Source organism: Nicotiana tomentosiformis, chromosome 5 (genome assembly GCF_000390325.3).
Source record: "Nicotiana tomentosiformis chromosome 5, ASM39032v3, whole genome shotgun sequence".
Classification (NCBI taxonomy): Eukaryota; Viridiplantae; Streptophyta; class Magnoliopsida; order Solanales; family Solanaceae; genus Nicotiana; species Nicotiana tomentosiformis.
The window spans coordinates 25,937,933-25,964,036 of record NC_090816.1 but is presented as its reverse complement, the minus strand read 5'-3'; the positions used below and the strand labels follow the sequence as shown (position 1 = coordinate 25,964,036).

Sequence of the window (26,104 nt, the reverse complement as noted above, 5' to 3'; positions counted from 1 at the left end):
CAAGCTTGATTTTTAGCATTATTTCGTCTATATTCATTCTGTTACGCATGAATCTGTCTATTTCTGTTGATTCCTTTTACTTGCCTTAAATTAGGGTTTCAGATATTCTCTAATTGAACCAAATCTGGTTCGATTCTGTGTTTCTTTTTGAATAATCTCCTATCTATGTTCGTTTTATGCTAATATGTGATTCTTTGCCGTTATTTTTCTGCCGATTTTGTGATTTACCCAAATTAGGGTTTCAGACCTTTTTTTTACTTGAACCAAATCCGGTTCTACTCTGTGCTTCTTGTGAATAATTTCCCGTCTATGTTCATTATACGCATTATGTGATTTTTTGCCTTATTTTCTGCCAATCTTGTGTATTTTTACCTAAAATTTAGGCTTCAATTTTACTGATTTAAGTACTTGCTCTTTTTTGGTGTTTAAACCAGTTATTTTCTATGTTTATATTCTAATCCCTGCACTATTTAAACCCCTCCCCACTTCCCTATTAAAAAAAAAGAGAAAAAGACTTGGAAGTTCTTAGTTCGAAAATCTTTCACTACTATAACAAAGTTGTGTGCTTTCACTCTTGAATAATCTCATTCTGTAATCTGATTCCTAGCCGGCTGAAAGCCAAGGACAAAAATCTCCAATTTCTTGCTTCTGTTGGTGATATTTACCACACTGTTGGATCCCTTTCTTCCCTGTTTCATCTCAACTGGTGAGTTATTAGACCCTCTGCTATTTCACTATGATTATTTGCTAAACGTGTTATTTCAATTAGACTATGTTATCCTAAATGCTATTACTATGTTATTGATGACTATCTTTTAAAATTCAGTCTGTTATGAACCTGTTTATAAACATGCTCTCATACCTTTTCCTATGGGATGGTTAACCATGTATAGATATGTGCATTAACAAATTTATAAGCCTGTTTATTGAACCTGTTATAATGTGGCCTGTTTGACTTTGTTCTTACTATATTATGACACCTCTAGTAACTGCCTTAATCAGTTTTAACATGTCCCGACCTATTGCTAGTTAATGGGATCCCTTCTTATGACACTAGTTCCTGCACTTAGTCTAATCTAGATCTTCTGTTATCACTATGTATCTACTTATGAACTTGCCTTGTTAGCATGTGATTGATTTAATTCCTAAACCTTGATTAAGTATGCTTAGGATTAAGCATGTCTACTATTTGTTCATATATGCTCAATATGTGATTCTGTCCTTCAGTAGATTCCCTAATCCCATTCTACTCCCCTGATCCTTTTGAATTCTTCCTCCTAGCCAGCTGAAAGCCAAGGCTACTTAGGTTCTGTCCTCTGATCTCTCTAGTGTGAGCACTGCCCTGGGTTCTTGAAGCCCTTGGGAACTCTAACACACTAGGGATTTGGGTTCTGTATGTTTAGTCTTGATATATTAGTGAATCACTCAACAACTGGTTACTTTGTATCTATGAATATGGGTTTTGGAGCTATTGTGAGTGGAAGGCCTGGCCTGTTCAGGTGTATTTGGGCCTGCTGTAGGCTCCCTATAGTTACACTTACTTTGTAATTTATTTATTAAATTCTAGTCTGTAATAATTATTTGTAATAATAATTCTGGGGTGTTAGTGAAATTGGGAAAGGGTTCCTATTTTACATTTGCAATAAGTTGGGTAGAAATCCCGCCTATAGGTCCAACAATGTGTTATCATATGTGATGTGTTAGAAAATCATGCCTATAGGTACTTTATTATGTTCAGTCATTATATGCTAGCAGCTATGTCCATAGGTTCAATGCTTGGTTCAATTATGTTCTGGTATGATCCAATATGTATGCAAATTTCTGTTTACGCGTTGTTCTAATCAAATTATAGAAATCATGCCTATAGGATCTAAAACTGTATCAAATTGTAATAAGCATGCCTATAGGTTCGAACCAATTTAATTCTGCCTGTTTATTCATGAGTTTCCAAATACTGTATTTTCACCCTCACTGGAAAACATGCTTATAGGGATAATACAAATAATTCTGGGTCTGTTTCTCTGACTTGCCACTATTTACTATTGCATAAAACACCTAGATACCATGCTAATAGGCTTAATCATTTTATGCTAAAATCAGTAGGAAAATTTATGTAGTTTCTAATAATCGTATTAAGAAACTGATTTTATACATGACTGCCTGCTCGTTCATTCAATATCACATAGATATCCTTCCTATAGTATTCTGCAATTAATAAAATATGTCAATGCTAATCAGTTTGGCGTGCATTTGATGTCTAAATGCGCAGGCTAACTTGAGCCCATACTTGTTTCTATTTGAGAGTCCTAATTATTTTTGTCTGTCGCTTAGTATTTTTTTTCTTTTGAGCAGCCTAAGTTAAGGTCTAGAACCACCCTGAAATAGAGGTCCAAATGCCTCCTGGACCATAGGCATGGGACGGGTAGGGCACGACTTAGAATTAAATAGAGCGCTTTAGGTAAACAACTTAAAGATAGTAATCGGGTAGTAGGAGATAATAGTCTGTGCTCGCTGAATAATATGAGTAACACCCCATCTTGAGAGAGTTACGAAATATTATTTATGTTGCACGGGGTGATCCTTTAGGCTAAAAAACTTAGGACCCCCCCACCATTCATGTTACAATATTTCTTTATTTGTTCAAACTGTTTCCTTTCTCTTACACTAATTCACATAATTCGAGTTTGGCCGGGACCCACCGTTGTGGACCTCGAGGAATGCCTAACACCTTCTCCTCGAGGTAATTTGAGCCCTTACCCGATCTTTGGTGATGCAAACTAGTAAACCCGAGTCATTTGCAAATAGGTGCCCTAACACACCTTAATCCGTTAGGTGGTGACTATCTCTTTTGAATAACCCTTCCTTTTAAAAGAGTTGTCAATGTCGAAACCCGATTTCGTGAGAAAAAGGGGCGCGACAGCATAACGACTCTGCTGGGGATATATTTAGGCTCTTACCATTGCGAACTTGGTCGATATGAATTAGTCTCTCCCAATAAGCGTGTCTTTATTATTTTGCTGATACTTGAACATCCCGCTCCCATTCTCCCTCTTATTGCGATGTGCACACCCCCTTCCCTATTTCCCCTTTTATATGAACTTACATGCAATTCTTCGCTTAATCTGGTTACAATATGGCTCCAACTTTTTAAATTTTGTCATATCATGACTTTCCCGATCCTTACCCCTTTATTGCTTTATTATAATTTTATATGAACTAACTTCTTCCCTGTTTTCTTTCTTTTCTGTCTTTACATTTATTAAATACTGTATTTATCGCTTTTATTATGCAAAATACTTGACAACGTGTTGTTTTATCTTTGCTTAAATCATGCTCTACATCATATTTCACTCGTGCGCAATTAATACCATAGCGGCACTTGATGAGTGTCCGCGCTCTTCCTATATTACCCTTTTTAAAATTTGAAAAGGCTTATTTGCGGTAAAACTAGTCGATCAGCGGTGCCTTCCCCTCTCACGTTGTCCACTTGAGGGTACCGGTCTAGACTCTTCTAGAAACCCCCACTCTAATATAAATTGTGGATGCATCATGTCTAAACCTAGTATGGGTTAGAACGCTGTCCGCGTAATAACTTTCTAAGGCAAGCCTTGTCCAAAGCCCATCGAGGTTTCTATAATCCCAACTGGCACGATCATTATATGTGCATTATTTGGAGAAAACATCCCGATATGCTAATCATTAATGTGTAAACGGTCGAATCCGGAGGGAAAAAGGTCTAACTTTATTTGTTTTGTAGAAATGAGGCATGAAGTCCCCAAGTTCGGCATGGTTCGAAGTATCCCACCTTTGTTTCTAGATTGGTGGGAAAATCTCTCGCCAAGTGACAAAAACCATGTGAAAAGAGTTCTTGGAAATTTACCTTCTTTGTTGGACATTCAGCCAAACAATGTACTGATCGAGGCCGCTACTATGTTTTGGGATAAGAAGAGGGCCATCTTCCATTTTGGTGATATAGAAATGACTCCCCTTCTAGAGGAAATAAGAGGCTTTGCTGGGCTTCCCTGGGACTACCTTGGTCTGTTGGTACCAGAAAATTACACGTCTCGAGGTTTTCTAAAAATGATGGGTTTCAGGAAAAATGATGAGTTTGTCTGTCTGAAGAAATCTTACATACCATTCGACTTCCTTTACGAGCGTTGTGGGCACAACAAGTCCTACCGTCTCTGGGTTGGACTCATCGCCGGGTTTTTGTGTTCATTGTCTGTTTTCTGGGGATGCTGGTATTCCCAATACGAGGAGAAAGGATTCACACTCGCTTAGCTATGGTTACTAAGACCCTAATGGATGGAATTGAGGGACATACATACACAATTGTCCCAATGATCGTAGCGTAGATATACCGAGCCTTGGACCGTTGCAAGAAAGGATATAGGCATTTTGAGGGTTATAATCTGTTACTGCAAATATGGTTGTTGGAACATCTTCAAAGGGGACCATACCGTCAAGAATTTCTGCGGCGACCATGGAAAAGAATGGCTTTTATCCCATACAGGTTTGCACAACCGGGAAACGCAGTAAGCTGGGTATATTTCTTTAGCAATTTGACTGATGACAAGGTACATTGGATGTTCGAGTGGTTCCCTAGCAGTGAATTCATCATCAGGTCGAGAGATGTTCCTCATCTAGTGCTAATCGGATTAAGGGAAATCTATCCTTATGCTCCTATCAGAGTCATGAGCCAAGCTGGGAGAAAACAGGTTATACCACAAGTTTCCAAAATGGTTCATTACAAAGCAGACTTCCAAGGGAATGCCATTCCGTTCAAATGTGAGGCACAACACATGTGACATCAAAAGATTATTGTGGAGAAAGATACCATTGAGCCAGACAGGTATCATGCTGGCCATGTGTACTTCTACCCATCATGGTTGGTCGATGACATAGCAGGGGAGGTCAAGTCAGGGGTTGATTTGAGGAATAGGGTCATAGACGATGCTGCTGAAGTACAAGCCAAATACAGGAGGTTGAGCAAAAGGGTCTTTGAATCTGAGTTCAGGCATTTGGAATAACATAAAGTGGACATGGAAGCAATCAATGAATGGAGGGGAATCGCTACTAAATCAATAGAAAGGTTGGAGTATTTGGAGCAGGGTTTGATGGAACATGAGGGGAAGATGAGAAAAAGGGTCTCGGATTGTCAGAACGCAGAGGGCATTGAGGGAGGACATCTAGCAAGGGCGTATTTGCTGTTGGACATGCGCGACTTGGGGAATCTAATTGATGGGGCTAAGTAGGCCACGCTTGGAGAAGGTCCCTCTGGGACCAAGTAGTTTAAGAATGATGTTTTCTAGATTCGTTTTAGAATTTGATTGTAATAAGGCAAATGCCACTAGTGACTCTTTATAATTTTAGTAGAGATTTGGTCTATTTATTATATTAATGAAATGATGCAGTTATCGGCATTGAGTTTTCTCCAAAACTATATGTCTCTAGGCTTACCTCGGGCACGATGAGGTCACCCAAATTAGGACGCGAATTCTGCAATACGTGTTTAAATATCGTAAATATCCTTTTAATACTCTTTACTGACTTGTTTACCTTTTTGTTTTTCTTCTTTTCTTTGTTTATACCCACCCCCTAAGGTTGGTTTGTGCATACTTGCATCATCGACATATCATACCAGATCTAGAAGTCCTCCACCTCCTCCTCCTCCAAGTGATCCTAAGAACAAAGGAAAGGCTAAGATGGATGATCTGAGCGGCATCAGGAAACACAACACTACACATGCAGAGAATGTTGAAACTTCGGATGGTCGGGGTACTCTGGCACAGAACGACTTGGTTTTGCGATTAGAGCAAAAGATACTGGAGTTACAAGGGGAACTTGAGCAGGTCTGTAACCTGGCAAACCTTTCCCTTAACCTGAATGTTCCCGATATCAACCAACAAAATGCCCAAAACTCAACACCTCCTCAAAACACACAAAACCAGCACCCGCAAAATCCTCCCGAAATGCTAATCCTCCACCAGCACCAACTCCTCCACTGCATCATCATCATCCGACCTAGTGCCCACCAACTACCACATACCACACTCCTCAGAATGCACCACAGCCTACTCCTAACCCGCAAAACTCAACCAATGATGACCATTACGCCTAAATTCCTTGAGTCCACCAAAGCAATCCCATATATGTGGAAACCTTAGCCCACACCCCACAACAGACCCTATAAATACCCAAATCCACCGAGAAGGACCTGCTCATCAAGAACATAGCAGAAGAACTCAAGAAACTTACCGACAGGGTTCAAAATGTCGAAGGGGGCAAAGACGTTGAGGGTTTGAATTATGAAGATTTATGTATTCAGCCGGACGTAGAACTGCCAGAGGGTTATAAACCTCCCAAGTTCAAAATGTTCAATAGAACAGGTGATCCGAAGGTGCACTTGAGAACATATTGTGACAAGCTTGTAGGAGTTGGTAGAGATGAAAGAATCCACATGAATCTATTCATGAGAAGCCTCACTGGAGATGCCCTGTCTTGGTACATCAGTCAAAACCCAAAGAAATGGGTTAATTGGGTAAGCATGGCATTAGATTTTATGGATCGGTTCAGGTTTAACACAAAAAACGCACCAGACATTTTCGACATTCAAAATCTCAAGAAGAAGCCAACGGAAACTTTCCGCGAGTATGCTACTCGGTAGAGGTCTGAAGCTGCAAAAATAAGGCCAGTGCTGGAAGAAGAACAGATGAATAAGTTCTTCGTCAGAGCTTAGGATCCGCAATACTACGAAAGATTGATGGTTATTGAGAACCATAAATTTTCTGATATCATCAAGTTGGGAGAGAGAATAGAAGAAGGGATCAAAAGCGGAATGGTGACAAATTTTGAAGCACTCCAAGCCACAAATAAGGCCCTGCAGTCAGGAGGTATCTCCGGGAAGAAAGAAGTAGGTGCAGTAATGGTAGCCCAAGGTCAGAAGCCTCCTCTCACATACCAAACACCTCCACCCACATATCAGCCTTCACCTCCCAGATACCAACAACCTGCCACCACTTACCATACCTATAACACCCAACCTGCATACTACCACTCACCACCAGCCCGCCAAAACTACCAAAAACCTAGACCAAATTTCGACCGCAGACCACCCAGACAATACACCCCAATTGCTGAACCTATAGACCAACTGTATGAGAGACTGAAGGTTGCCGGTTATATCACTCCCATTCCCGCTGTTGCCATGGAAAATTCCTCTCAATGGGTCAATCCAAATAAGACATGTTCCTATCACTCAGGCATGAAAGGTCATACTATTGATGAGTGCCGTACTTTGAAGGATAAGATTCAGACATTAATTGATACCAAAGTCATACAGGCAAAGGATACTGCACCCAATGTCCGTAACAATCCTCTCCCGGATCACAAGGACGGAGGGGTAAACATGATAGAGACCGATGAAGAATGAGACTCAGAGGGGTCAATTGGACTCATTCGAGAAGGGGATAATCCTGAAATATCTCCAGTCACTCTCACACCAATCATGGTACAAACTCAGGCACCAATCGAAGTTGAGGTAGCTACACCAACTCAGTTTGAGGTTGAAGTAAATGCACCCTTTATCGTGATGGTAGCACCTACACCATCTTATAAGTCTAATACTATACCATGGGATTATGTTGCAGAAGCAAGAAGGAAAGGAAAGGGGAAAATGGAAGAAACTGGTGCAGTATAAGGTATGACCAGAACTGGTAGGGTTTACACGCCCGAGCATTTGGGAGAAATAAGTAAAGAAGCCGCTTCCAGGCAGCCCACCATTGAAACCGACCCGGATGATCTTTGGAGAAAGGTGCAAGCTAGGGAGTATTCTGTGGTTGATCATTTGAACAAAACCCCTGCTCAGATATCCATTCTATCACTACTGAAAAATTCTGAGGCACACAGGAACGCGTTGATGAAAGTGTTGAATGAGGCTTATTTACCCAACAACATTACCAGTGGAGAGATGGCCAATATGGTAGGACAAGTGTTGGAAAGCCACAAGATCACTTTTTATGAAGACGAGCTATCACCAGAAGGACTAAGTCACAACAGGGCACTGCATATCACAGTGAAATTTGAGGATAAGTTCATTGCCAGAGTCCTGATAGATGGGGGTTCGAGTCTTAGCATATGTCCACTAACTACTCTGAAAAGATTAGGTAAAGGCCTGCACGAGATACGAGCAGGAATAATGAATGTGAAAGCATTTGATGGGTCTCAAAGGGCCACAACTAGGTAGACCAACCTCAGCCTACAGATGGGCCCAACCTGGTTTGATGTTGAGTTTCAAGTGTTAGACATATCTACTACCTACAACCTATTGTTGGGTCGACCTTGGATACATGCCGCTGGGGCCGTAGTTTTTACTCTACATTAGGTCATGAAGTTTGAGTGGAACCATCAGGAAATGATCATCCATGGGGACAGAAGTAATCCCATTTATACCAGTCAAACTGTTCCGGACATTGAGAATAGAAGGAAGTTGGGTGGAGAAACATACCATCACATCGAGCGCGTCAACGCAATTGAAAAGGACAAATGGTGGAACAGTAAGATAGAAGGCATATTGGCATAGACAGGGTATGAGCCTGGCAAAGGTCTCAGTAAGAATCTCCAGGGGACCACCAAACCAATACGGTTAAAGCGTCACGGCACAACTTTTGGGCTTGGGTGTGAATACACCTGGCACGAGTATCAGAATTGGTCGCCACCATGGCGTGGTCCTTATTACCCTCTAAAGCAACCAATACCACATTTGAGCCAGTCATTTCATCAAGCTGACATGATGTGGGAGTCCAAAGAAGATGAAGTTCTAGCTGGTATAAGGAATATGTTTCTGGATGATGAAGACATGGATTGTAGTGCGATAGTTGAGGAGGAGGAGGAGGAGGTGGAAGGCCTCATTATCCAGACCGTGGAGAAGGGAGCTGTTCTCAAGAACTGGACTGCTGTACCATCAAGGGCCCATCGAGTTCCTGGGTAGCCTGCAATTAGCATCATTTATTTTGAAAGAAATTTTTACGAGCATTTAAAACATTTTCAGTATTTTGTTTTAAGCATGTTTTGTTTTGAAATAATTGCTCGGGTCATCGAGCCGTACCTGTTTGACGTTTCAAGATTCATCTAAATGCATTGTTGTTTTTAGTATTTATTATTATTCTTTACGCTTTTTTCTATAGTATTATTACCTATCCCGATGAACTTACGACTGTGATATGTAATGAGACAACGCAACATAAGGATAATGATTCAGAGGATCTGGAAGAGGATATAATGCCCGAGGAAATTGTCAGAGAAGTGGAAAACTTTGAAAACAAGCCTAAGTCCAATTTGGATGAGACTGAAATAGTTAATCTAGAAGACTCCGAAATAGTCAAGGAAACACGTGTAAGCATTCACCTTTCACCATCAGAGAAAGAAAAATACACTCGTTTCCTAAAGGAATATGAGGATATCTTTGCATGGCCCTATGATGATATGACCGGTTTTAGCACGTCCATAGTGGCTCATAAACTACCTACCAACCCAATGTGTCCGCCGGTAAAGCAGAAGCTCAGAAAGTTCAAGCCAGATATGAGTTTGAAAATCAAAGAAGAAGTCACCAAGTAGATCAAAGCTAAGGTTCTCAGAGTGGTTGAATATCCAACTTGGTTGGCTAACATCGTGCCAGTTCGTAAGAAGGACGGAAAAGTTAGAGTATACGTCGATTATCGGGACCTAAACAGAGCAAGTCCCAAAGATGATTTCCCGTTACCCAACATACACATACTGATCGACAATTGTGCCAAGCATGAACTCCAATCCTTTGTGGATTACTTCGCGGGATATCATCAGATCTGGATGGATGAAAAGGATACTAAAAAGACAGCTTTTATCACACCATGGGGGGTGTACTGCTATAAAATGATGTCGTTTGGTCGGAAGAATGCTGGGGCCACTTATATGAAGGCCATGACAACTATTTTCCACGACATGATACACAAGGAGATAGAGGTATATGTGGATGACATCATCATCAAATCCAAGAAGAGTACAGATCACATAAAAGACTTGAGGAAATTCTTTGATCGGCTTCGAAGGTACAATTTGAAATTGAATCACGCAAAATGTGCCTTCGGGGTCCCCGCAGGAAAGTTATTAGGGTTCATCGTCAGCCACCGAGGAATTGAGCTAGACCCATCAAAGGTCAAGGCTATCCAGGATTTGCCACCTCCAAAGAACAAGAAAGACGTGATGAGCTTCTTGGGACATCTTAATTACATCAGCCGCTTCATAGCACAATCAAACGTGATCTGTGAGCCGATTTTCAAAATGTTAAAGAAGGATGCCGCAACCAATTGTACTGAAGACTGCCAGAAAGCTTTTGACAGAATCAAAGAATATTTGTCCACACCGCTAGTCCTGGTCCCTCCAGAACCTGGTAGACTACTGCTACTCTATCTCTCCGTATTAGATAGGGTTTTCGGTTGTGTCTTGGGACAACACGATGAGACGGGAGGGAAAGAACATGCCATATACTATCTGAGTAAAAAGTTCACACCCTACGAAGCAAGGTATTCTTTGCTAGAACGCACCTGCTGTGCTTTGACCTGGATAGCCCAGAAACTGAGGCACTACTTTTGTGCCTATACCATATATCTCATATCAAGGATGGACCCTCTGAAGTACATCTTCCAGAAACCCATGCCTACGGGGAAGCTGGCAAAATGGCAAATATTGTTGAGTGAATTCGACATTGTCTATGTGACTCAGAAGGCGGTTAAGGGACAAGCATTAGCGGATCATCTTGCGAAAAATCCTGTAGGAGGAGAATACGAACCACTAAAAATGTATTTTCCTGATTAAGAAGTATCATTCGTAGGAAAAGATATCACCGAAGCCTACGACGGGTGGAGAATGTTTTTCGATGGAGCCGAAAACTTCAAAGGAGTGGGTATTAGAGCCGTTTTGGTATCAGAAATAGGTCAACATTATCCGATATCCGCGAAACTCAGATTTCCATGCACCAATAATATGGAAGAATATGAGTCTTGCATATTGGGGCTCAATTTGGCCGTTGACATGAATATCCAGGAATTACTGGTAATTGGCGATTCAGATCTGCTGGTACATCAGGTGCAGGGAGAATGGGCTACAAAGAATACCAAAATATTACCATATCTATATCATGTGCAAGATATGATGAAGAGGTTCATGAAGATAGAGTTTAGACATGTCCCGAGAATCCAAAATGAGTTCGCAGATGCATTGGCCACTTTGTCCTCCATGATACAGCATCCAGACAAGAATTTCATCGACCCCATTCCGGTAAGGATTCATAATCAGCCAGCTTACTGCGTTCATGTTGAAGAAGAAGCAGACCAGAATCCATGGTTCCAAAATATCAAGGAGTACTTGGCAAAAGGAGAGTACCCAGAGCATGCAAATCATACTAAAAAATGCACGCTCCGAAGATTGTCCCAGCATTTCTTCCAAAGTGGAGGAATTATGTACATAAGGACTCCAGACTTAGGATTATTATGGTGTGTTGATGCCAAGGAAGCTTCCAAACTGATCGAAGAGATACACTCTAGAATTTGCGGACCATACATGAGTGGTTTCGTTTTAGCCAAGAAGATACTAAGGGCAGGTTATTTTTGGATGACTATGGAAATAGACTACATCAGGTATGTCCAGAAATGTTATTAGTGCCAAATACACGCAGATATGATATGGGTGCCGCCAAATTAACTCAATACAACAAGTGCACCTTGGCCTTTTACCGCTTGGGGAATGGAGGTCATTGGAAAAATCGAGCCCACCGCTTCAAACGGACACAGGTTCATTTTAGTGGCCATAGACTACTTCACAAAGTGGGTCGAAGCTGCATCCTAAAAAGCTGTAACCAAGAAAGTCATCGCAGATTTTGTGAGAGATCGTATTGTTTGCCGATTTGGCGTTCCATAGTCCATCATCACCGATAACGCTGCCAATCTCAACAGTGACCTAATGAAAGCTATATACAAGACCTTTAAAATCAAGCACAAGAATTCCACAGCATACAAGCCTCAAATGAATGGAGCCGTGGAGGCCGCAAACAAGAATATCAAGAAAATTAAAATGGTGGACAACCACAAGCAATGGCACGAGAGGTTAACATTTGCCTTAATTGGGTACCGGACCATAGTTCGCACGTCAACCGGGGTAAATCCTTACCTATTGGTCTACGGTACTGAAGCCGTCATTCCCGCCGAGGTAGAAATTCCCTCCCTAAGAATTATACAGGAAGCTGAACTCAGTGATGCAGAGTGGGTAACAAGTCGCTATGAACAATTAGCTCTCATTGACGGGAAAAGAATGAATGCAGTGTGTCATGGTCAACTTTATCAGAACAGAATGTCCAGAGCTTTTAACAAAAGGGTCAAACCTAGACAGTTCGCACCGGGGCAACTAGTGCTGAAATGAATCTTTCCACATCAGGATGAAGCCAAAAGAAAATTCTCACCCAACTGGCAAGGATCCTATATGGTTCACAGAGTACTAACAAGAGGAGTACTCATACTCGCAGAAATGGATGGAGAGATTTGGCCAAAGCCTATCAACTCATATGCATTCAAAAGATACAATGTTTAAATTTGTTTACATTTATGAAATTGATGTAACTGAACTACGCTTGACTTGATTCCCATTTAAGAAGGGATACATAGGCAGCCCTGGTGGTTCGGTCACAATTCAATAAAATTCTCATTTTCCCCACAATCAGAAACTGGGGCAGAATTTTGAGAAGGACCCTTAAACTTCCGGAGCAAGTCCAGCCAACGTCATCATATACAGAACGGTCAGAGAATCGCCTAAGTAAACTGGGGCAGAATTTTGAGGAGGACCCTCAAAATTCTAAGGAAGTCGCAATGTCTCTAAAATGTCACAGTCATTGGTTCATCTAATTTATCCGATATTGCATACTAATGTATTTTAAATAACTGCATTCATCATATGCACGCACAGTTTTTTCAAAAACTTTATTTTATGAAATAGCCAGATGCTACCCATGGTAACTCGAGCAGGATTTCGATGCAGAGCGAGGCAAAGCAAGCAGGCTGAGGCACGAACCAACATTTCCCTGTAAAACTCACGATTGTCCTTTGGATGCAGGAACAAGAAATATTCTCAAATTCGGGCACACCTCAGAATCACTATCTTCATAACGACAAAGCTGCTAAGCGCAAACATATTTCCAGCTAAGAAATACTCTGCTACTACTTATTATCTGTCCTTTGCATGAGACTAAGCACTGTCTCCATCTTGCATGAGGCTAAGCCCTGCCTCCTTAATTGCATAAAACTAAGCTCTGCCTTCCCATTGCATGAGACTAAGCACTGTCTCCATCTTGCATGAGGCTGAGCTCTGCCTTCTCAACTGCATAAGGCTAAGCTCTGCCTTCCCATTGCATGAGATTAAGTACTGTCTCCATCTTGCATGAGGCTAAGCCATGCCTCCTCAATTGCATAAGGCTAAGCTTTACCTTCCCTTTACATGAGACTAAGCATTGTCTCCATCTTGCATGAGGCTAAGCCATGCCTCCTCAACTGCATAAGGCTAAGCTCTACCTTCCCATTGCATGAGACTAAGCATTGTCTCCATCTTGCATGAGGCTAAGCCCTACCTCCTTAACTGCATAAGGCTAAGCTCTGCCTTCCCTTTGCATGAGACTAAGCACTGTCTCCATCTTGCATGAGGCTAAGCTCTGCCTCTTCAACTGCATAAGGCTAAGCTCTGCCTTCTCATTGCATGAGACTAAGCATTGTCTCCAATCTTGCATGGGGCTAAACCCTGCCTTCTCAACTGCATAAGGCTAAGCTCTGCCTTACCCCCACACGAGATTAAGCATTGTCTCTCCTTGCATGACCAAAAATGTTGCTATATTCCAAAAACCTTGCATCATTCTGTTCTCTCGAGGCTGAGCTCTGCCTCCGATCTTACACAAGACTAAGCTTTGTCTTGTATTTTTGCAAACATCATATCTTTGTATCTCATGGGCTGAAACTTAGCCAAATTTTTCGAAGGCGTCATAGTCCGAAGGCATCATCCTCATAGCCAGAAGACACCATGCCATGGCCTGAGGATCTCTTAATATTACACATCATTATTCAAAGGCATCATGATTCAGAGGCACCATCTTCATAGCCGAGAACGTCATTTCATGGCATGCGAATCCTTTACTGCACAATACATGGCCCGGGGCGTCATGATCTAAGGACGTCATCCTCACCGTCCAAAGACGATCTCCATGGTCTAAAGGAAATTTGCATCATGTTTAAATTTATGCGATAATCTATATGCATGCATCGTATTTTGAATTTGTAGGTGATCAGGAAGCAACTGTTCTCCTAACGGGAGCAATCTTCGCTCCAGTTTCCATTCAACATTCATATCCTTAAATTATTTCAAACGTAACCGATCACCGTCCGTTACCCATTCCCATCTGATACCCACTCAAATATCCATAACCGCTCTCAATCCCGAGTTGTCCTATCCAGAATATTTTGTCCGTTCTTACAACAAATCCATCGGTTTATTCCACCGTTGGATCCAGAACTACACATGGACTGATTCCTATAAAACCAGGGATATGTAGGCAGCTCAGAGACCACAGTGCGGCCTATATTTTTCAAAACACCCCATTCGGTCAAAATCGGTCATCATTTCTTTACCCGACAACTCCTTCATCCTTCCCGGGTAAAGAGGGGCAGCTGTTGATACCCAATTTTTCCTTCATATTTTTCATATATATATATATATATATATATATATATATATATATATATATATATATATATATGTATACTTTCAAGATAGTGCACATGCATCATCATTTCATCTACAAGCATAATTTTCTATAATTTATAAAGGCTTTAAATTAATTTATTTCGGTATTTTATTATATATAAATATCTATTAATTACCTTACAAATTATTTTATAATGGTTTTATCATCTAAACTTATCATTTATACGTTTGTTATAATTATGTTTGCATTTTTAAGGCTAAATTGCACATTTTGCAATAATAGCCCATACATGCTTATAATTACTTTATTTATGCAAAACAATAACCTTTTATATTTTTATAGTGTTAAATAATTGTTTTTAATCATTTTTAAGCACATATGATATTTTTGTTATTTATTCATTTTTTTATAAATTGCTTATTTAATAAATTGGGTATTTAAAATCTGGCCCCAATTTTCAATTATATTTTCGGACCTAAACTACCCAAACCTACCCAATTACCCCAAGCCTAATACCCCTGGCCCAATTACCCTTACCCACTCAATTAAACCCAACCCAGTCCGCTCAAATCCCAACCGTTGATCAAAAATGGTCAACGACTCATAAACGATCCCTCCCTTTCCTTATATCTCCACCCCCCCAAACCCTAACCCTCATTTCCCAAATCCTCCGCCTCTGTTTCCCTCTTCTGATGAACCCTAATCTCGCCGCCTCACTAAAATCCCCCCAAATCCTGTTCCTAATAAGATTCTTTCCCCATTCACCTACCATCTCGAGATATTTCCCTTATTTGGTGCTATTTTATAGAATAACTTAGGTACTTGCCTAAACATGGCAAGTACCCCATCTTTAATTCTGTCCAAATCGATTTTTACCTCTTGAATCTGGATGACCTTAAGTCCAAATGTGTTATTTTGAACCATGTAAGCCTGATTCGTTCGTATCTTGCTGATTCCCTAAGGTTAGGGTTTCAGATTCTCTTTTGATTCGAACCAAAACTGGTTCAAGCTTGATTTTTAGCATTATTTCTTCTATATTCATTCTATTACGCATGAATCTGCCTATTTCTGTTGATTCCTTTTACTTGCCTTAAATTAGGGTTTCAGATATTCTGTAATTGAACCAAATCTGGTTCGATTCTGTGTTTCTTTTTGAATAATCTCCTATCTATGTTCGTTTTATGCTAATATGTGATTCTTTGCCTTTATTTTTCTGCTGATTTTGTGATTTACCCAAATTAGGGTTTCAGACCTTTCTTTTACTTGAACCAAATCCGGTTCTACTATGTGCTTCTTGTGAATAATTTCCTATATATGTTCATTGTACGTATTATGTGATTCTTTCCCTTATTTTCTGCCAATCATGTGTATTTTTACCTAAAATTTAGGGTTTCAATTTTACTGATTTAAGTACTTGCCCTTTTTTGGTGTTTAAACCAGTTATTTTCCATGTTTATGTTCTAATCCCTGCACTATTTAAACCCATCCCCACTCCCTTTAAAAAAAAGAGAGAAAAAGACTTGGAAGTTCTGAGTTCGAAAATCTTTCACTACTATAACAAAGCCGTGTGCTTTCACTCTTGAATAATCTCATTCTGTATTCTGATTCCTGGCCGGCTGAAAGCCAAGGCCAGAAATTTCCAATTTCTTGCTTCTGTTGGTGATATTTACAACACTGTTGGATCCCTTTCTTCCCTGTTTCATCTCAACTAGTGAGTTATTAGACCCTCTGCCATTTCACTATGATTATTTGCTCAACGTGTTATTCTAATTAGACTATGTTGTCCTAAATACTATTACTTGTAATTTGAGACACGTTTGAACCAATTTTGAGTTGATTAATGAAATTCTGCTTAAGCTCTATGTTATTGATAACTATCTTTTAAAGTTAAGTCTCTTATAAACCTGTTTATAAACATGCTCTCATACCTTTTCCTGTGGGCTGGTTAACCATGTATAGATATGTGCATTAATAGATTTATAAGCCTATTTGTTGAACCTGTTATAATGCGGCCTGATTGACTTTGTTCTTACTATATTATGACACCTCTAGTAACTGCCTTAATTAGTTTTAACATGTCCTGACCTATTGCTAGTTAATGGGATCCCTTCTTATGACACTAGTTCCTGCACTTAGTCTAATCTGGATCTTCTGTTATCACTATGAATCTGCTTATTAACTTGCCTTGTTAGCATGTGATTGATTTAATTCCTAAAACTTGATTAAGTATGCTTAGGATTAAGCACGTCTACTATTTGTTCATATATGCTCAATATGTGATTCTGTCCTTTAGTAGATTCCCTAATCCCATTCTACTTCCCTGATCCTTTTGAATTCTTACTCCTAACCGGCTGAAAGCCAAGGCTACGTAGGTTCTGTCCTCTGATCTCTCTAGTGTGAGCACTGCCCTGGGTTCTTGAAGCCCTTGGGAACTCTGACACAATAGGGATTTGAGTTCTGTATGTTTAGCCTTGATATATGAGTGAATCACTCAACAACTGGTTACTTTGTATCTATGAACATGGGTTTTGGAGCTATTGTGAGTGGAAGGCCTGGGTTGTCCAGGTGTATTTGGGCATGCTGTAGGCTCCCTATAGTTACACTTACTTTGTAATTTATTTATTAAATTCTGGTCTGTAATAATTATTTGTAATAACAATTCTGGGGTGTTAGTGAAATTGGGAAAGGGTTCCTATTTTACATTTGCAATAAGTTGGGTAGAAATCCTACCTATAGGTCCAACAATGTGTTATCATATGTGATGTGTTATAAATCATGCCTATAGGTACTTTATTATGTTCAGTCATTATGTGCTTGCAGCCATGTCCATAGGTTCAATGCTTGGTTCAATTATGTTCTGGTATGATTCAATATATATGCAAATTTCTGTTTATGCACTGTTTTGATCAAATTATAGAAATCATACATATAGGATCTAAAACAGGATCAAATTGTAGAAAGCATGCCTATAGGTTCGAACCAATTTAATTTCTGCCTGTTTATTCATGAGTTTCCAAATACTGTATTTTCACCCTCGCTGGAAAACATGCTTATAGGGCTAAAACAAATAATTCTGGGTCTGTTTCTGTGACTTGCCACTATTTACTATCGCATAAAATACCTAGATACCATGCTAATAGGCTTAATCGTACTATGCTAAAATCTGTAGGCAAATTTATATAGGTTCTAATAATCATATTAAGAAACTGATTTTATACATGACTGCCTGCTCGTTCATTCAATATCACATAAATATCCTGCCTATAGGATTCTGCAATTAATAAAATCTGTTAATGTTAATCAGTTTGGCGTGCATTTGATATCTAAATGCGGAGGCTAACTTGAGACCATACTTGTTTCTATTTGAGAGTCCTAATTGTTTTTTCTGTCGCTTAGTATTTTTTTTCTTTTGAGCGGCCTAAGTTAAGGTCTAGAACCACATTGTAATAGAGGTCCAAATGCCTCCTGGACCATAGGCATGGGACGGGTAGGGCACACATAGGGCACGACTTAGAATTAAATAGAGCGCTTTAGGTAAACAACTTAAAGATAGTAATCGGGTAGCAGGAGATGATAGTCTGTGCTCGCTGAATAATATGAGTAACCCCCCATCTTGAGGGAGTTACGAAATATTATTTATGTTGCACGGGTTGATCCTTTAGGCTAAAAAACTTAGGACCCCCCCATACATGTTACAATATTTCTTTATTTGTCCAAACTATTTCTTTTCTCTTAGACTAATTCACATAATTCGAGTTCGGCCGGGACCCACTGTTGTGGACCTCGAGGAATGCCTAACACCTTCTTATCGAGGTAATTTGAGCCCTTACCCGATCTTTGGTGATGCAAACTAGTAAACCCGAGTCATTTGCAAATAGGTGCCCTAACGCACCTTAATCCGTTAGGTGGTGACTCTCTCTTTTGAATAACCCTTCCTTTTAAACGAGTTGTCAATGTTGAAATCCGATTTTGCGAGAAAAAGGGGCGTGACAGGCATTTGCAACCACATTTGCCTTGCCTGGATGATAAAAGATGGTAACATCATAATCTTTCAGTAACTCAATCCACCTGTGCTACCTCAAATTGAGATCCCGCTGCTACAAATGCTGCAAGCTACGATGATCGGTGTAAACCTCACAGGACACCCCATAAAGATAATGCCTCCAGATCTTAAGAGCATGAACTATCGCGGCCAACTACATATCGTCCATGGGGTAATTCTTCTTGTGGGGCTTTAGCTGACGTGAAGCATATGCAATAACTCGCCCCTCCTGCATCAATACATAATCCAGGGGAACACGTGAAGTGTGGCAATACACCGTATACATCCTTCAATCGGAAGGCAACACTAATACCGGTGCTGAAGTCAATACGGTCTTGAGCTTCTAAAAGCTCGCCTCAAAATCATTGGACCATCGGAACGGAGCACCCTTCTGGGTCAATTTAGTCAGAGGTGCTAGAAAAGATTAGAAGCCCTCCATAAACCGACGATAATAACCTGCTAACCCCAAGAAGCTCCTGATCTCGGTCGCTGTGGTAAGACAGGGCCAACTCTGAATTGTCTCGATTTTCTTGGGATCTACCTTAATACCCTCGCATGATACAACATGCCACAAGAATGCCACAGAATCTAACCAAAACTCACACTTAGAGAACTTAGCATATAACTTCTGTTCCTGCAAGTTCTGAAGCACCACTCTCAAATTGTGCTCGTGCTCCTCCATGCTATGCGAGTAGATCAAAATGTCATCAATGAAGACAATGACAAACGAGTCAATATAATGCTTGAACACCTGGTTAATAAATCCATAAATGACGTCGGGGCGTTATTCAAATCGAACGACATCACTAGAAACTCATAGTGGCCATATTTCATCCGGAAAGCCGTCTTCGGAACATCTGAATCACAATTCTTCAACTGATGGTACCCCGATCTCAAGTCGATCTTAGAGAACACCCTGGAACCCTGCAACTGGTCCAACAAAGCATCAATATGTGGCAACGGGCACTTGTTCTTAATGGTAACTTTGTTCAACTGGCGGTAATCAATGCACATACGCATAGTCCCATCTATCTTCTTCATGTATAACACTGGTGCACTCTAAGGCGACACACTCGGTCTGACGAACCCATTTGCTAGCAACTCCTCAAGATGTTCTTTCAATTCCTTCAACTCTTTAGGATCCATGCGGTACGGTGGAATAGAGATAGGTTGGGTACCTGGAGCCAAATCAATACATAAATTGATATCACGATCTGGCGGCATGCCTGGAAGATCAGACGAAAACACATCAGAGAACTCCCAGAACAAGGGCACTGAATCAATCGCTGGAGTCTCTATAGTAGTATCTCGAACATAAGTTACATAAGCCAAACAACCCTTCTCGACCATGTGTCAAGCCTTTAGAAAAGAGATAACCCGACTAGATGCACTGACGGACGAACCCTTCCACTCCAATCTAGGAATCTCTGCATTGCCAAGGTGACAGTCTTGACATGGCAATCAAGGATGGCGTGATATGGAGACAACCAGTCCATGCCCAAGATGATCTCAAAGTCGGTCATGTCGAGCAACAGAAGATCCTCTCTAGTCTCATAACCACAGAAAGTCACAATACAAGATCGGTAGATAGGATCCACAACAACAGAATCACCCACTGGTGTGGAAACATAAATAGGAGTACCCAAGGACTCACGAGGAACACCCAGGAAATGAGCAAACAGAGATGAAACATATGAATATGTAGACCTTGGATCAAATAGTACCGAAGCATCCCTACCGCAGAAAGAATTAATACCTGTGTTCACGGCATTTGAGGCTATTGCATTTGGTCTGGATGCAATGGCATAGAACCTAGATGGAGTGCCACCTGACTGGCCTCCACCTCTAGGACGACCCTACCCACCTTCCCTCCACCTTTAAGCGGCCGGACGACTGGTGTGGCAGCTGGTGCTGTAATCATAGGCTGCGGACCCTGCTGCACTGCCTTGCCCCGTAGCCTGGGGCAAAAACTCCTCACATGACCAAGATCCCCTATCATGACCCCAAATTATCTACGTAGGATGTTGTGATGGCACCTAGTCTCTAAAACTAGGTAAGCCTATCAATGCGGAATATAACTGAATACAAAACTGAAATTTAACAATTTCAACTCCCAAAACCCGGTAAGAATAAGCTACAAGCTTCTAAGAATTTATTCTTTATGTCTCTATACATTAGAGTCTAAAGCAAATAAGGAAGATAACATAGTAAGATAGAAGGGGACTCTGGAGTCTGCGGACGCTGGTAGATATACCTCGAAGTCTCTGTACACAGGTAGTTCACTGATATCTGGGCTGGTAGGAAGTACCTGGATCTGCACAAAAAGTTATGCAGAAGCGTAGTATGAGCGCACCACAGCGGTACCCAGTAATAGCCAAGCCTAACCTCGGTAGAGTAGTGACGAGGTCAGGTTAGGCCCTACTGGAATAATAAAAGACATGGTGACATGTTTAACAATATAATAACAATAAATGACAATGGAAATGAATCAATTAAATAGTATGTCACCATCAAATTTCACAGAATATGGGTAAGTAAACCTTGCGGCAGGAAAACATAAATTTACAACTTTAAGAAAATCACGACATTAATCAAAGGCAAATGCAGCCACTAAGAAATATCAACAAGGGCACTCCCGAGGTACCGCCTCGTAGTCCCAAATCATAAATAAATTCCCAATATCTCATTTCATTATATCACCGCGGGAGCCTTCACATTTAATTTTAAAGAAAATATTTTTTCCGAAATAGCATCCCGCATTTTAGCCACCCTTATCACACCACATGACTTATAGTAGTTCCCCCACTAGCCACGCGTATCAAGCCACCCTTATCTCACCGCATGTGTTTCAACACCCAGACCTTATACCACCGAATTCGTATCAATATCACAATATATCACAATTTGCACCTCAAGTGCCCAAATATTTCAACTTGCCAAAATAAATCAACAACCAGAATATGTTTCCACAATAAGGAGCTCATGGCTCAATCACAGTAAATACAAAAGTCTTCACCAAATATTCAACAAAATAATATCCATTATTTTCACAATACGGAGCTCACGACTCAATCACAATGAATACAAAAATCTTCACATAATATTCAGCAAAAGTAATATTTTCAAAAATTTAACATCTTGACTTAACATCCAATTATTAAATGTAAAATACTTCATTTTTAATAATATTTAATTTAAGGAAATTCAACCTTTAAATAATGCACAGAATAAAAGAAAGCAAAGTTTCAACTAAACAGGTAAAAATAATTAGTAGAAAAATTGTCAAGCAAATTTAGGAATATTATATAGATCAGTGATGATGAATATAATCGAATAAAATAATTTAATTAATGTGTGACAGAGATATACACAATTTAAAATCCATAGTTTTCCACATTTAGCCCGTGTACACACTCGTCACCTCGTGTACACGACTTTCAATACATTACAATTATCACATCAATATCAATCCTAGGGGAAATTTTTCCCACACAAAGTTAGACAAGTCACTTACCTCGACTTGCTCCAATTTAATCCACTAGTAGGCATTTTTTTCGATTATCCAACTCTGAATGGCTCGAATCTAGCCAAAATAATTCGATACAGCCAACAAAAATTATAGGAATCAATTTCATAAGAAAATATTATATTTTTCAATAAAAATCCGAAATTAACTCAAAACTCGCTCGCGGGGCCCACGTCTCGGAATCCGGCAAAAATTATGAAATACGACAACTCATTCAATTATGAGTCCAACCATACCAGTTTCACTCAAATCCGACTCGAAATCTATACCGAAATCTCAAAAAGTCGTTTCTATAAGATTTCTAACATTTTCCCAAATTTCAATTTCAAAACACTAATTAAATGGTAAAAACAAATGATGGATTCAGGTAATCTAACCATAATTGAGTTAAGAACACTTACCCCGATGTTTTCTCTAAACATCTCCCAAAAATCGTCTCTCCCCAAGCTCCAATTTGTCAAAAATAAAAAATGGGACGAAGTCCCGTGCTTTATAACTTACAGTTTTGTCCAGGCTGCCCTCGGCCCTCGATCTTGGGCCTCGATCCTGGGCCTTGATCCTCGGCCTTCGATACTCGGCCTCGATCATGGCTTCGATTTTTGCCCCCTAATTTCCAACAGAATAAAAATTGCAACAACAGTTTAAGTCCAACTTTTGATCCGTTAACCATCCAAAACTCGCCTGAGGCCCTCGGGTCCTCAACCAATTACACCAACAAGTCCTAAAATATCATACAAACTTATTTGAAACCTCAAATCATATAAAACAACACTAAAACCACGATTCATACCCCAATTCAAGCTTAATAAAACTTAAAAATTTCCATCTTCTACATTCGATGCCGAAACCTATAAAATCAAGTCCGATTGACCTCAATTTTTTCACACAAGAATGACATAACGAAGCTATGAAAATTTTCGGAACTGGATTCAGATCCCGATATCAAAAAGTCAACCCCCCGGTCAAACTTCCAAACTTAAATTCCTATTTTAGCCATTTCAAGCCTAATTTAACTACGGACTTTCAAATAAAATTTCGGACACGCTCCTAAGTCCAAAATCACCATACGGAGCTGTTGGAATCATCAAAATTCTATTCTGGGGTCGTTTACACATAAGTCGACATTCGGTCACTATTTGAACTTAAGCTTTAACCCTTGGAACTAAGTATTCCAATTCATTCCAAAACCTCACCAGACCTAAACCGACTACCCCGGCAAGTCACATAACATTTATAAAGCACAGAACGAGTAGTAAATCGGGGAATGGGGCTATAACTTGTAAAATGACTAGCCGGATCGTTACATCCTCCCCCTTTTAAAATAATCGTTCGTCCTCGAACGAGCATAGAGACATACTTGAAGTGGTGAAAAGATGAGGATAATGGCTGCGCATATCCTTCTCGGTCTCCCAAGTCACCTCCTCGACTGGATGACCCCTCCACTGAACCTTCACGGAGGCAATGTTCTTTGACCTCAGCTTTTGAACCTGCCCGTCCAAAATAGCCACTGGTTCCTCAACATAAGATAGATCCTTTTCCAAATGAACTGAACTGAAGTCTAACACATCACCGTGATACTTCCAGAGCATAAAAACATGGAATATCGGATGAACTGCAGAGATACTAGGTGGTAGTGCAAGTCTGTAAGCCACCTCTCCAACTCTTTCAAGAATCTCAAAAGGCCCAATATACCTAGGGCTCAACTTGCCCTTCTTCCCGAACCCGGAACAAGACCCGCTCACCAACCATGAATGCAACATCACGAACCTTCCGATCCGTATAACTCTTTTGTCTAGATTGGGCTGTACGAAATCGATCCTGAATCAATTTAACTTTTTCCAAGGCATCCTGAACCAAGTCTGTATCCAATAGCCTAGCCCTACCCGGTTCGAACCAACCCACTGGTGACCGGCACCACCTACCATAAAAGGCCTCATACGGAGCCATCTGAATGCTCGACTGGTAGCTGTTGTTGTAAGAAAACTCCGCAAGTGGAAAGAATGGATCCCAAGCACCCCCAAAATCTATCACACACGCACGAAGCATATCCTCTAGTATCTGGATAGTGCGCTCGGACTGTCCGTTCGTTTGAGGGTGAAATGTTGTACTCAACTCCACACAAGTACCCAAATCTTGCTGTACAGCCATCCAGAAACGTGATGTAAACTGCGTACCTCGGTCAGAGATGATAGATACCGGTACGCCATGAAGTCTAAAAATCTCGCGAATATAGACCTGAGCCAGCTGTTCCAAAGAGTAAGTAGTAACTACAGGAATGAAATGGGCTGACTTGGTCAACCTATGCACAATCACCCAAACCGCATCGAACTTCCTCTGAGTTCGTGGGAGCCCAACAACGAAATCCATAGTGATCCGCTCCCATTTCCATTCTGGAATCTCTAACTTTTGAAGCAATCCACCTGGTCGGTGATGCTCATACTTCACCTGCTGGCAATTTAGGCACCGAGCTACATATTCCACTATGTATTTCTTCATCCGCCTCCACCAATAGTGCTGTCTCAAGTCCTGATACATCTTTGTAGCACCCGGATGAATAGAGTACCACGAAGTATGAGCCTCCTGGAAAATCAACTCACGCAAGCCCTCTACATTGGGTACACATAACTTGCCCTGCATCTGTAATACACCGTCATCTCTAATAGTGACTTCTTTGGCATCACCGTGCTGAACTGTATCCTTAAGGACAAGCAGATGGGGGTCGTCATACTGACGCTCCCTAATACGATCATAAAGAGAAGACTAAGAAACCATACAAGCCAAAACTCGGCTCGGCTTGGAAATATCCAATCTAACAAACTGGTTGGCCAAGGCCTCTATGCTACTAGTAAATATGCTAAGCTTCCCAAACTCTCTGCCTTACGACTCAAGGCATCGTCCACTACATTGGCCTTCCCGGGATAATCGAGAATGGTGATATCATAATCCTTAAGCAACTCCAACCATCTTCGCTGCCGCAAATTAACATCCTTCTATTTAAACATATATTGTAGACTCCGGTGATCGGTGTAGACCTTAAAATGGACACTGTACAAATAATGCCGCTAAATCTGCAAGGCATGAACAATAGCTGCTAACTCAAGGTCGTGGACCGGATAATTCTTCTCGTGTACCTTTAACTGTCTGGACGCATAGGCAATCACCCTACCGTCTTGCATCAACACTGTGTTGAGACCAATACGTGATGCATCACAATACACAGTATAAGACCTTGAACCTATAGGTAATACCAATACTAGGGCTGTAGTCAAAGTTGTCTTGAGATTTTGGAAGCTCTCCTCACATTCCTCGGTCCACTTGAACGAAGCACCCTTATGGGTCAATTTGGTCATAGGTGCAACAATAGAAGAGAAACCCTCTACAAATCAGTGATAATACCCCGCCAAACCAATAAAACTCTGGATCTCAGTAGTTGATGATAGTCTGGGCCAACTCTGCACTGCTTCAATCTTCTTGGATCTGCCATGATCCCTCGCACGAAACTATATGACCCAAAAATCCCACTGAATCAAGCCGGAAATCACACTTTGAAAATTTTGCATATAAATTCTTTTCTCTCAAAGTCCGAAGCACAGTCCTCAGGTGTTGCTCATGATCTTCCCGACTCCTGGGATACACCAGAATGTCGTCAATAAACACAATGACGAAAGAATCAAGATAGGGCTGAAATACACTATTCATTAAGTGCATAAATGCTGCTGGGGCATTGGTTAGCCCAAATGATATTACAAGGAACTCATAATGA

At 40.6% G+C, this 26,104-nt stretch overlaps 1 protein-coding gene across 1 annotated transcript; it reads left to right on the top strand.

Annotated features, from left to right (window-relative positions):
* Window positions 1-12,105: 12,105 nt before the first annotated feature.
* Window positions 12,106-13,227, top strand: LOC138892059 (uncharacterized). Its single transcript, XM_070175751.1, has 2 exons — window positions 12,106-12,405; window positions 13,138-13,227. The coding sequence occupies exons 1-2, from the start codon at window positions 12,106-12,108 to the stop codon at window positions 13,225-13,227; spliced, it is 390 nt and encodes a 129-aa protein (XP_070031852.1).
* The last annotated feature ends 12,877 nt before the right edge of the window (window positions 13,228-26,104 follow it).